This window comes from Giraffa tippelskirchi, chromosome X (genome assembly GCF_054371585.1).
Source record: "Giraffa tippelskirchi isolate mGirTip1 chromosome X, T2T-mGirTip1v1.2.pri, whole genome shotgun sequence".
Taxonomy (NCBI): domain Eukaryota; kingdom Metazoa; phylum Chordata; class Mammalia; order Artiodactyla; family Giraffidae; genus Giraffa; species Giraffa tippelskirchi.
Window position 1 is genome coordinate 1,665,981 of NC_137289.1, and position 12,994 is coordinate 1,678,974.

Consider the following 12,994-nt stretch of genomic DNA (forward strand, 5'->3'; position numbering starts at 1 on the left):
TACCCCTGAGAAGCCTCTGACCCCACCATGATCACAGCAGGTGACAGCTCCCTCCCCATCCTGCCACTGGCCTTGACACATCTCCGCTGCCCTCCCGGCCAGGTCACAGGGGGTCCCCACTCTTGGCCTTGATCGGTTCACCCTGTGTCCTCCTCAGGAAGTGCCAGCAGTTCACCACATCCTCCTCTGGCCCTGCGATCCCTCTCCCTGCCAATCTCCTCAGAACAAGCAAGTTGTTACATTCTGAAGGCTCCTTGCCCCGGCCAGGACCTCACCGTCCCTGAACTTATCCCAGCAGTCACGTCACCCAGGTCCCCGCCACAGCTGACACCTCCCCTCAGAGGCGTCACCCCACCCGGCCTGCAAATGGTGCCCTGCCCCTTCCCCTCTGCCCACTTCGCTTAGATCCTCTTTTGCTCTCTCCAACGTGTCTGGGGGTGACTGTGCTTGATTGGCCCGGCCCTGTCCGCCCTCGGTCCTCACTCAGCGGGCAGGGTGGCCCTCAGCTTCCTCAGGCCATCTCTGGGTCCCATACTTCTCAGTTGCCTGTCTCCCGAGCAGCTTTGCTCTGAGGCTGGGCCAGAGAAGACTCCAGATCGGGGCTTCTGAGGAGTCAGGGGACCCTCGTCACCTCGGGAAGGGAGGATTCCCTGAGCTCCACCCCCCCCACCCGCCCAGCCTGAGCCCTGAGACCCTGCGGTCTCCCCCAGAGAGCCAGGGTGGAGATGCTGGCCCTCCCTCACCTAACAGGCTCAAGCTGGCTCGGACCGGAACTGCTTTTCTTCCTAAAGCCGCCCGGAAGGCTGAGGGTTTAGCTTAACGGGATGAGCCATCTGGGGACTGCAGGGTGGTGCGCTCAGGGGAGCCTGGGACTGGGGGCAGGGGGTTGGGGGTGGGCACAGCGCGCATCTGCAGCGATGCTGACCCCTCCCTGCCCCCTCCTGGGGCTGCTCTCAGTCTTGGAAAATTCCAAACAGGCAGTTCAAGGGCTGCTGGGGAAGCAGCTGAACAACCTGGGTCCTGCCGATCCCTGGGGAGAGAAAAGCGTGGAGAGGAGGCATTTGGGGGAGGGTCCGTGCACCTGCCAAGCACCAGAGGGCACCCTTACCCTATAGTGCCACAGTCTCCTGCAGGTCGGGCACGCGGAGGGGCCGCAGGAGTCCCTCCCACCGTCCACTTGGGTGAAAAAGTGCGGCCTTGTCCGTCGGCCACTCAGGCTTCCCTCGGCCTGTTCAGGAGAGTCAGCGAGCGCTGTCACCCCGACAGCCGGGACCCTGACTGACCAGGGCTGTCTCTGTGGGGGGCCCAAGGGCAGGAGACAGGGTCTCGGCAAAGCCCCTCAGCACTCCTGGAGACAGACCCCCGCACCGCCACCGCAGCCTTTCTGAGGGGGCTCGCTGGGCCCAGCGCCTCAGCAGGTGGAAGCATTCTGCACCCCTTAGGTTGTGTCACGGGGCCCGGAAGCTGGAAGCCTTGGTACCCAACCTCGGCTGGGACTCAGAGATGGGCCAGGGTGCAAGAAAGCGGTTGGAGCGGGGGGCTCCCCAGGATGTCCGAGAAGGTGGCCAGGCCAGCGGCTGGCCTCGAAGTGGGAAGGGCAAGTGAGGTGGGTGGACGGTGCGCCGGGCCCGGAGGAACCCGGGGTCAGGGGCGGCTGGGCCCCGGAAAGGAGGCGCTGGCGGGCGCCCAAGGTAGCGGGCGGCCTCCCGTGGGAGCGGCGTCTCGGGCTCCGGAGAAGGGCGGGAGGAGGTGGGCGGGGTGACCGGGGTGGGGTGGGGGCGAACGCGCGGAGGGGGAGGGGCGCGGCCCGTCCGCGGGGGGCGGGGCGAGAGTGACGTCACCTGGAGCCGCTTCATAAGCGGCCAGCGGTCCGGCCGAGGAGGAGAGGCGAGAGAGGAGCGCGGTGGTGAGTCGCTGAGCTCCTTGCGGCCCGGAGAGCGGCTGGAGCCGCTGCCGCCGCCGCCGCCGCCGCCGCCGCCGCCGACGCCGCCGCCGCCGGGAAGGAGGGGCGAGCGCCTAGGCCGCCGCCGCCACCGCTGCAGGAGCCGCAGGCGAGTCGGGCAGCCGCGCCGGGCCGGGCCGGGCCGGAGCGGGGGGGGGTGGGCGGGAGGTGCGGGCCGCAGGCCCCTGCTCCGGCCGCCGCTTGCAGACAGGGGGCTGCGGATGCCGCCCGCGCCACCGCTAGGCTGATCCTCGGGCCGGGCGAGCCACCGCCGCCGCCGCCGCCGCGGGAGCTGCGGGCAGGAGCCTCGGGAGCCGCCGCCGCCGCCCGATCGGGCCCCGCCGCCGTCCGCGAGCCCCCGGGCCCCCGACACACATGAGATTCTTTAGGCTCACTTTCAAGTGCTTCGTGGACTGCTTCTGACCGCGCCGCCCCCGGCGTCCCGCACCCCGCCCGCCTCCCGCCCGCCGCCCCGACCCCCCGGTCCGGCCGTCCTCGGCCCCCGGCGGGCCCGCGCCTTCGGGGCCTTTATCCCCCCCTGCGCCGCTGGCGACCTCGCGCCTGTCCGCCCGCCCGCCCCCGCGGGCCGCCGTGTCCCCGGCCATGGCCAACAAGAGCACGGAGAACGGCATCTACAGCGTGTCCGGCGAGGAGAAGAAGGGCCCCCTGATCGCGCCCGGGCCCGACGGGGCCCCGGCCAAGGGCGACGGCCCCGCAGCCCTGGGGGCGCCCGGCAGCCTCCTGGCCGTTCCGCCGCGCGAGACCTGGACGCGCCAGATGGACTTCATCATGTCGTGCGTGGGCTTCGCCGTGGGCCTGGGCAACGTGTGGCGCTTCCCCTACCTGTGCTACAAGAACGGCGGAGGTGAGCGCTGGGCCCCTCCCTGGCCCCACCGGGGTGGCCGGGCGAAGTCCAGGGGGTGGAGAGGCCCCCGGGACGGCGAGGGGGGGGCGGGGGGCCGCCCCTCGCCCGCCGTCGCCGCTCGGTGGCCCAGCCAGGCGGCCACCCCCCTGGCCGGTCATGTGCCTGGCAACGTGGGGGGGGAGGGGGCCGGCGAAGGAAGCCTCGAGCTGTGTCCGCCCCCCCCAACACCACCACCCGCAAGTGATTGGTCACCGAGGTGGCCGAGCGAGGCTTCCCGCTTGGGGGGAGGCCTCCAGAGGTGAGGAGCCCTGGCTGCCCCCGCCGATCAGGCACACAAGTGGCACATTGTGCAGGGCCCCCCACGTGTGCACACACGAACACACACACAATGGGCCACTCTGTCCCTCCCCCTGCCTTCCCCTCCCTTCCCTTCTCTCTCTTCCTCTCGCCTCCCTTCCCCTCCCCTCCCCTCCCTTCCCCTCCCCTCCCCTCCCCTCGAGCCTGGGCCTGGAACACTGGGTGCCGGAGCCAGGCTTGGGAAGCCGGCAGCCCGGGCCGCCTGGCGCCGTCGCTGGACACACTGCATGCACACCCCATGCCCGCCCGCCCCAGCCCAGCTTAGCAACAGTGATGGGCACGCGTGTGTCCTGTGACTGCAAAGCAGCCCTAGGGGCTGGTGGGAAAAGCTGCAGGGGCGAGGCGGCGGGCGGGAAACTGAGGCCCAGAGCAAAGGCCTTGGCCCAAGGTCACAGCAGGAGGATGCAGAGACCTTGGGCCCAGCCAAGCGGCAGCCAAAGCTTAGCCTTTTGAGTAGTTACCTGGTGAGCTGGGGCAAGGGTTGGGGGCCTGGAGGGGAGGGGTCCCCCACCCCCAGCCTGGGAGCTCCTGTCTTGTACCTGCCAGGCTCCCCCAACTTGGTCAATTTGTGTCCTTGCTTAGCAACCCTTTCAGATACCCTGCACTCAGCCCACTGGTAGACAACTCCTCCCACCCACCCTCTTCTTTCTGGGCCTTCAGATGTGCGGGCAAGAGGCTCCCTTCCCTCACCCAAGCCTAGCAGGCCCCCGGCCCTGTGTGCCAACCACAGCCAACAGGCGTGAGCATGCACACTCATTCATGCCCGCACAGTTCCTTCCTCTGCCGCCCTACAAACTGTGGCTCAAGGGGTGGCTTGTATCCACAAGTGCATGTCTCTGCCATGCCCGTTAGTTAGCTCACCCTCGAGGAGTAGGGGCCGAAGCCATACAGGGGAAAGGGGCTCTCAGGAAACGGGAAATGGGGCTCCGCTCGATGCCCGCCCCCCCCAAGACTGTTCACCTTGGGCCCCTGAGTCAGCGGCCACCCCTTATACTGATTCACTCAGTGGGAAGTATCATGGCCTGGGTGGAGCCTGAAGGTGGGGTTCCACCCACCCCCCAGGGCTTGGGGAGGCCCCTGGCTGCCTGTCCCGGCCTGGGCACTTTTGGTCAAGTCCCCTGCCTGGCCAAGGGGCAATCCTGTGCAAGTGCCCACCTCCAGCTTTGTCCCCCAGGTGTGTTCCTTATTCCCTACATCCTGATCGCTCTGATCGGAGGAATCCCCATCTTCTTCTTGGAGATCTCTCTGGGCCAGTTCATGAAGGCCGGCAGCATCAACGTCTGGAATATCTGCCCCCTGTTCAAAGGTGAGCGGCCCCGGCAGCCCCTGTGTGACCCTTGCGGACCTCTGCCTCTCCCCACCCATGGGACAAAACTGGTACCCACTTCAGGAAACCACATCCTGTCTGAGCACCAGGCTTGGCATGTGGCCCCCAAGCTGCAAGGACTTGAAGATCACCTACCTGGGTGACCTGGGCGGGGGGCAGAGATTTGACTAGGGGATGGACCTCTCCCCTCCGGGCGAGAAAGCCCTGCCCAGCACCCTTGGGGCTGGAAGGAGGGTGGCTGGGTGTGAGACACAATGGCAGAAGCCGAAGCTGACCCTAGGCTATGGCACAGACTCATGAAGTGACTGCCTGAGGTTGCCCCTGAGAGAGTGACTGTCTCTCACCCCGCCCCATGTCCCCAGAAAGCCCCCAGCTGCTGAGTATGGGAGGCTGCTGTGGTGGGGGGGGTGGGAAATAGGTGAAGGCTTGCCCTTCCTTCACCCATCATGCCAGCAGTGGGACTCAGGAGATGACAGGTGTGAGACTAGGGAAACAGGACTTGCCTCTCCGATGCTGGGCTGTGTGCTTGTCTGAGGGCTGGGGGAGGAACAGGGCCTGATTTTTGGCCACAGATTGAGAGGTCTGCCTGGCGTGGGGCACTTGTACAAGGAGAGTTGGGGGTTCGGAGGGGTCTGGGTGGACAGTAACAGAAGGGTCTGGTTGCACCAAGGGGGGTCAAGGTAAGCAGATGCAGGGAGCAGGATGTTAGGGGCCCAGCAGGGACCACTGGCAGTGCCTGGTCAGGAGCAATGGGAGGCTGGCCAGGGATGAGCTTGGACAGAGACTCTCCCCCACTCCCCAGGCCTGGGCTACGCCTCCATGGTGATCGTCTTCTACTGCAACACCTATTACATCATGGTGCTGGCCTGGGGCTTCTATTATCTGGTGAAGTCCTTCACCACCTCGCTGCCCTGGGCCACGTGTGGCCACACGTGGAACACTCCCGACTGCGTGGAGATCTTCCGCCACGAAGACTGTGCCAATGCTACCATGGCCAACCTCACATGTGACCAGCTTGCCGACCGCCGGTCCCCAGTCATCGAGTTCTGGGAGTGAGTCAAAGCGCCTCGGAGCCAGGCCTAGTCTGTCTTGTCTCCCACACGTAGCTTGTGTGTGCGCATGTGTGTACGTGCATGCACGCACAGGTACATGCACGTGGGTGTGTCCCGGGCCCGGCCCTGGAGGCATGAGACCAGGGATGCAGAGTGGGCTGTGCCTGCCCACCTGGGGAGGGAAGCGGCGGGGACTGCTGTTAGACTCACTGGGGATGGCATGGCGCTGGGCTGCCTGGGGGTCTGGGCACACAGACTGCAGGGACCCCAGGCTGGGGACTTACACCAGGCCCCCCAGAAGCACCAGTGGGACTAGCTAGACTCAAGGGCTGCCAGAAGGGCAATGCCACACAGGACACCCCCAGTCTCTTGGCCTCTGTTGGCACAACTCTCATGGGCTTTCCCTCTCCAGGAACAAAGTCTTGCGGCTCTCTGGAGGGCTGGAGGTACCGGGGGACCTCAATTGGGAGGTGACCCTGTGTCTGCTGGCCTGCTGGGTGCTGGTCTACTTCTGTGTCTGGAAAGGGGTCAAGTCAACCGGCAAGGTACAGCCGGGGGAGATCACGGGGCTGGGGCACCACTGCCTGGGCGTGGGGTGCAGCTGCCAGGGACCACTGCTGCCACGGGAGGTGACTGCATCAGGGGTTGTACTTCAGTCCGGCCCCTGAGCCCCACCCAGTGGAGGGGGAGAGGCCCCTGCAGTGGCTGCTTCTTCCCTGGGGGTGGGGCATCCCTGTTCCACCTTCCCACCCTTCCAGTTTCTGTTGATTCCAGTTCCGGTTTAGGGTTCTGGTCAGTTTTAGGGTGTGGGTAGACCCGGTCTACTGCCTGGGCCTGTCCCCTGCTGTGTGGCCTAGAAGACCCCAGCAGGGAGCCTGGACACATCGCTCCCTCGAGGGCCCACTGTCCGGCTGGGGGGACCACTGAACAGACACAAAATAAGACAGTATGCTGAGCAGGTGGCCTTGCTCAGTCGGGAGGCAGATGCCTTCGCTGTTATCTCATCTTACCTGTCTCTGGCGGGCTGAGTTCTAATCCCAAGGCCCTTGCGAGCACATGACCTAGAGTCAGGGGCCCAGGGAGCATGGGTCCTGACCCTGTCCCCCCTCTCTGCAGCTAATCTTGCTTGCTTTGGGGCTGCCGGTACCCCAGCTGAGCACAGCCTCCTTTAGGAGTAGCCATGGCTCTGATGACTAGAAGGCAGGGCGTGGGGTGGTGGTTTGAGTGGCCAGCGTAGGGGGGACCGTGGCCTTCCCAGCAGGACCCCCCTCTGAGCAGCCCGACCCTCCCCCAGATCGTGTATTTCACGGCTACATTCCCTTATGTGGTCCTCGTTGTGCTGCTGGTGCGCGGAGTGCTGCTACCTGGCGCTTTGGATGGCATCATCTACTATCTCAAGCCTGACTGGTCGAAGCTGGCATCCCCTCAGGTGAGGGAGAGCGAAAGGAGGGGACACGGTCAGGGAGGGGGACAGGCACCCCAGCAGGGCTCCCCACACCTGCTCTTCCCTGGCTCACCTCCAGGTATGGATCGATGCAGGGACACAGATCTTCTTCTCTTATGCCATCGGCTTGGGGGCCCTCACCGCCCTGGGCAGCTACAATCGCTTCAACAACAACTGCTACAAGTAGGCACCACAGCCGGCCGCCCCTGCCCTGCCCTGCCCACCTGTGGGCGCAGGCAGTCTCAAGAGCCTGTGTGTCCCCTGTCCACAGGGACGCCATCATACTCGCCCTCATTAACAGCGGGACCAGCTTCTTTGCAGGCTTCGTGGTGTTCTCCATCCTGGGCTTCATGGCCACAGAACAGGGCGTGCACATCTCCAAGGTAGCAGAATCAGGTAAAGACCACCCCCCCACCCCGCCCAAGTCCCAGCTGGGCTTCTGGAGCCACGGCTGGACCACGGATGTGAACATGCGCAAATAGCCATTCTGAGAAATGGGGAAAAGTCCAACTTGGTTTGTCCCATCAGTGTGGGCCAGGAGGAGGCCTGGCTGAGCAGCTGGGAGGCACAGCTGTGCCTCCAGCTCAGGGCCAGAGCCCCAAGCCCCCATCTGTCTCTCTCTAGGGGTCTCAGGGCATGTCCTCTCCTTGCCAGAGTGTTGCCCAGGGAAAGGGTGGCCTTTTCTGGGTCCGTGGGGACCTGTGACCACAACAGCTGCTGGAACCCAGGCCCCGAAGGCTGAGCCAAACATCCTTGTTACGGGTGTCACTCTACCAAGGGCCTGCAGGAACCTGCCATCGCAGTCCCTGGCATGGCGCACACACAGGGGTGGGAGTGGCCCAGTGATGCTTTGCCACAAGTGGGAAGGCCTCTGCCATAGTTCATTACCCTGGTGCTGGGGGGCAGGGTGGGGTGGGGGACAAGATGTGAGGGGGGGCTCCGGATGTCCACACCCCACACCTTCCTCCTCAGGGCCTGGCCTGGCTTTCATCGCCTATCCGCGGGCCGTCACGCTAATGCCCGTGGCCCCACTTTGGGCAGCCCTGTTCTTCTTCATGCTGTTGCTGCTTGGTCTCGACAGCCAGGTTTGCAAGGGGTTATGAGCCCACGAGGTGTGTGGTGGGGGTTGGTCATGGGCTTAGGGCACCCTGGGTGCCAGGAGATAGTGGGTGGGCAGGGGAGGGGCCCGGCCTGAGTTGCCCGGCCACAGTTTGTAGGTGTTGAAGGCTTCATCACCGGCCTGCTGGACCTCCTCCCAGCCTCCTACTACTTCCGATTCCAAAGGGAGATCTCCGTGGCCCTCTGCTGCACCCTCTGCTTTGTCATCGACCTCTCCATGGTGACCGACGTGAGTGCGGGTGGGACGCAGGCTGCCCATACCCCCAGCCTTGTGGGTGGCCAGCTGCTGGCCCCCCTGACCCGGCCCCCTCCGCAGGGCGGGATGTATGTCTTCCAGCTGTTTGACTACTACTCGGCCAGTGGCACCACGCTGCTCTGGCAAGCCTTCTGGGAATGTGTGGTGGTCGCCTGGGTGTACGGTAGGTTGGGGTCAACAGGAGCCGGGGCTGGGGCACTGTCAGGGGTGGGGGGTGCGTCTCGAGCTCTGGCCCCCCCTGCCTCCCATCTCCCCAGGAGCTGATCGCTTCATGGACGACGTGGCCTGCATGATCGGGTACCGACCTTGCCCCTGGATGAAATGGTGCTGGTCTTTCTTTACCCCGCTGGTGTGCATGGTAAGGGAGAAGGCCAGGCAGGGTGCAGGGCACCCAGGGGCCTGCCGGCCATGGCTGCTGGGGGTTAGTGCCACGCCTCTCTCACCCACAGGGCATCTTCATCTTCAACGTGGTCTACTACGAGCCACTGGTCTACAATAACACCTACGTGTACCCATGGTGGGGCGAGGCCATGGGCTGGGCCTTTGCGCTCTCCTCCATGCTGTGTGTGCCCCTCCACCTCCTGGGCTGCCTCCTCAGGGCCAAGGGGACCGTGGCTGAGGTCAGTGCCCCGTGCCCCCCCTCCCTCCATGCCCCTCCTCCCTCCTTGGGTCTAGACAGGACCTCCAGGGTGCCCGTCCCTCCAGCCACCAGGACAGGTGCCCAGGGCCCTCTCGATGGGGTATAGGTGGAAGAGAAGTGGGCCCTCCAGGGCCTCAGGTCGTGTAGACAAGAGACCTGTCCCCAGCCTCTTGTTCTAACAGCCACTCAACCCTCCACTGGCTTCCCTGGTGGCTCAGACAGTAAAGCATCTGCCTGCCATGTGGGAGACCCGGGTTCGATCCCTGGGTCAGGAAGAAGTTGACCAAGATCCCCCTGGAGAAGGAAATGGCCACCCACTCCAGTACCCTTGCCTGGAAAAATCCCATGGACAGAGGGGCCCGGTGGGCGATAGTCCATGGGGTCGCAAAGGGTCGACTAAGCGACTTCACTTCACTCACTCAATTGACCGTCCCCTGAACCCAGTTTCCCCAGTGCAGGTGTCACAGCCTGGCCAGCGACCCCAGGAGGGCTGGCCTGGGGCTCCAAGTTGGTGGCAGGTGGTGGGAAGTGGCCAGAGGCCCAGGGTGAGTGGGGGCCCCTCCCTAGGCACTCAAGGCACCCCCCTCTCTCCTGCAGCGCTGGCAGCACCTGACGCAGCCCATCTGGGGCCTCCACCACCTGGAATACAGAGCTCAAGACTCGGATGTCAGGGGCCTGACCACCCTGACTCCAGTGTCTGAGAGCAGCAAGGTGGTGGTGGTGGAGAGCGTCATGTGATGGGCCCCCGGCACCAGCTCCCCCTCTTGTAGCCATAGCACCCCTGCTTAAGCCCCCCCCACCCCTCCCGGGGGGCTCGCCTTTCCTTACCACTCAACGGGGGTCTGCCTGCCTGGGGTGGGAGGAGGGGAGGAAGCACCAGAGTGCTTATAACTCACTTTTTTTTCCCATTTTTAATAAAACGCCAAAAAAATACCACAACCCACCAAAAATAGATGCCTCCCCCACCCCCGTAACCAAGCTGGTGCACACGCTGCTCCCCAGCCCCTCCCCCACTCCCTGCTAGTACCCGCTGCAGTCACATCTCACCTGAGCCCACTGCACCCTGCCTGCCTCTCCAGGCTCTGCCCGACACACCTTCGGGTGGCCCGCACCCCAGAGGTGGCAGCGTGGGGCCCAGGATTGGAGAGCAGAGGGGAAAGGTGGGAGGCATAGCTGCAGAACCAAGGCAGATACTTCAGCTGGGCTAGACCCGTCTCCCTATCCCTGATCTAGATGCTTAGAGAGCCAGCCAGCAACGGGACCTTCGGTTCCTGCGCCAATTGCCACCAATATCAATTGTGTGAGCTTGTGTACGAGTGCACGTGTGCGTGAGTATGTAGGGTAAAGATCTCTCTTAGCAACGGTGAATACCAGGTGTAAGTTGTGCCTGTGGGCAAATGAGGCTTGTATTTTGCACATTTTATAAAAACTTGAGAGATTTCTGCTTGTATATTTCTAAGAGAAACAGCCCGATGTCCCTCTCCTTGCCACGCCCCATCCCTTTCAGCCCCTTATACCTCTGCCCCCCAGCCAAGGAGTGTGAATTTCTAGATCTAATTTTCATAAGCAAAACAGAAAGCTTCAAGCTATCAAGTGTGCAAGTCCGTCGCGTGGGTATATATGTGCAGTTCCCAGCCCCAGACCAGTGGAAAAGTGCAAGGTGGGGGGTGCTCACTCGGTGTCCCCACGGGTCGGCCCATGCATCACAGTGGGGGCCTGGGGCTGCCCACCTGGCCTGCTCAGGCTGGCCCCCACCCTGCCTTCTGGGATGGGCACCACTGCTACAGGGACCCGAGGTGGGCACCTGCCTGGGTGTGGCTCCCACCTGAGAGCTTCAGGCTGATGCCCTGTCCACGTCTCAAATCCTCCATGTGGCAGGTTCACTGAACCCCATGTGACTGTCAATGTCTAGTCCCGAGGGGGCCCTTGAGGGGCTTCCCTCACACCCTGACATGGGCTGGATGGGTGGGGCTGGGGGAGGGCCAGGGTCCAGTGGGGATGCCCTTACTGTGCTAAAAGCCACTGCAAACATAGCAATAAAGATGTCATTTTCCAAAGCTGGCTCCTGCTTGTCAGGTGTTGGGGGGTAGTCAGGGGATGAGGGGGTGTGAGCCCTCCCCACCTTGAGTGGCTTCCCTGGACAAGTGTTGGTTCTGAGGGTCTCTACACCCAGCACAGTTCCAGGAACAGTGCAGGGAGCCCGCCATCCCCCCCCAGGTGTCAGGGAGGAGGGGGTGATGGGCTCCTTGGTGATAAGATCACACAGGATGAGAGAGATCTGGGGTGAAGGGAAAGGCAAAAACCTGATAGGGATGGTACTAAGAATGGGGTGGAAACAACCCAAGTCTCTGCAGACAGGAACAAAGAAAACGAGCTCCATCCTGAAAAAGGAGGGAAATTCTGACACCTGCAACAAGATGGATGAACCTCTGGGACATTAACAGAAAGCAGCCAGAAGACACATCCTGTGAGACTTCTCTGAGTCCAATTCCAAGACAGAGTGGGGGGAGGGGGGAAGTTAGTGTGCAACGGGGACAGTGTCTGTTTGGAGAGGGAACAGTTCAGGAGACGCGTGATGGGGATGGCTGCACGTGACGGAAATGTACTTACTGCCATTCAACTGCCATCCTGAAAATGGTTCTGGGGGAAGTTTGAGATTACACATGCTTTGGCATGAGGTTTCAGAGGAGGGGTGGGGAAGAAGTTGACCAAGGAAACCCATTCAGGCTCTATCCAGAGTAACGGGAGGGAGGGAGGGCGGGGTGAGACACAGACACAGGGGTGGCCAGGGCCAGTCTGCTCAACTGGGGTGGGCATCAAGGTAGGGCACCGGCTGCCTGCTCTCAATGCCAACCTGGGCAGAAGGGAGGGGGTGGCCCTTCAGAGAAAACGGACAACTGGCTCCACTTCAGTCCCTCCCAGGCCAGTCCCCCTGTTTAGCCAGGCAGTGACCCCTTAGCGAGGGGAGGGCCTAAGCTCTCAACTGGACAGCCAGGGGTGGGCTCTGGCTTGTGCCAGTCATCAGCAAATGCTCCAGTGGTCACCAAGGAGAACCTGGACGGGGTGCAGGTCACCAGAGCCTGGGGAGGAACATCAGCTGAATAGGCCCCACCCCAAGTCAACCTGGGCCTCTGGAGCCTCGGCTGGTGGAGGCGCCTCCCTGGCGAGATGGTGGCCCAGCCCCTGCAGTGCCAACACCTGGCCTGCCAACCCAACCCTTGTCCCACCCTTCTCTGAAAGGCTCCTCATCCTACAAGCTTCTGCTCTCGCCACGCCCACAACCCCAAGAAACCTGTGTGCTGGCAGCTCCCCAAACCACCAGTGTGGCTTTCCCAAGGCCATCGCACCCCCCAACTCCTCCGTCAACAGTCCCTGCCGCCCCAGGCCCTTGCCACTCCCCACTGTGTGTGCTCAGGCATGTCCACCTCTTCACGACCCCATGGATTGCAGCCCGCCAGGCTCCTCTGTCCGGGGGAGTTCCTAGGCCAGAATACTGGAGTGGGTTGCCGTTTCCTCCTCCAGGGAATCTTCTGACCCTGAGTCACACCAGCTCCTTCACATCTCCATTCTTCTAGCCGTGGCCGTGCCTTGGCTCACGTCCTTGTCACCTCTTGCCAAATGGCCTGCAGGCCACCTGCCACCAGGCCACCAAAGACTCAAAACATCAACATCGCAGTAAGGGGCACTTGACAGAGGTCATGCTGCTTGGCTGGGTCCCGTTAACTCGGGAACCTGTCCCTGCGGTAGATGGAAGACATGCAGACCAGCAGTGGGAGAGACAGGCCAGGAGATGGATGAGCCCAGCCCCATGGTGCCCACGAGGTTACCAGGGCTGCAAGCAAGGCAGGGAAGACTATCAGGTACAGTGGCTTACAGCCCCACTCTGAGAGGAGGCTGCCAGCTGAAAGTGGCCCTCGGAATAGGCTGGAGGGGGCAGTACCCGCAGCTGGCCCTCCAGGCTTAAGGGAGGTGGGCACCATGCTTTCCACTTT

General features: G+C 63.3%; 1 protein-coding gene across 5 annotated transcripts; it reads left to right on the forward strand.

The window, feature by feature from the left end:
• The first annotated feature begins 1,881 nt into the window (after nt 1-1,881).
• On the forward strand, nt 1,882-11,059 carry SLC6A8 (solute carrier family 6 member 8). 5 transcript variants are annotated; one of them, XM_081564523.1, is made up of 14 exons: nt 1,882-2,051; nt 2,332-2,807; nt 4,339-4,470; nt 5,294-5,543; nt 5,956-6,088; nt 6,838-6,972; nt 7,067-7,170; nt 7,259-7,383; nt 7,960-8,072; nt 8,198-8,335; nt 8,423-8,525; nt 8,620-8,720; nt 8,812-8,982; nt 9,600-11,059. In XM_081564523.1, the coding sequence occupies exons 2-14, from the start codon at nt 2,546-2,548 to the stop codon at nt 9,738-9,740; spliced, it is 1,908 nt and encodes a 635-aa protein (XP_081420649.1). In that variant the 5' UTR covers nt 1,882-2,051; nt 2,332-2,545; the 3' UTR covers nt 9,741-11,059. The 5 variants fall into 5 exon arrangements, with proteins under 5 accessions (XP_081420649.1, XP_081420648.1, XP_081420647.1 ...); XM_081564522.1 differs by having other exon boundaries at nt 1,882-2,044; nt 2,298-2,807; XM_081564521.1 differs by having other exon boundaries at nt 1,882-2,807.
• Nucleotides 11,060-12,994: the final 1,935 nt, after the last annotated feature.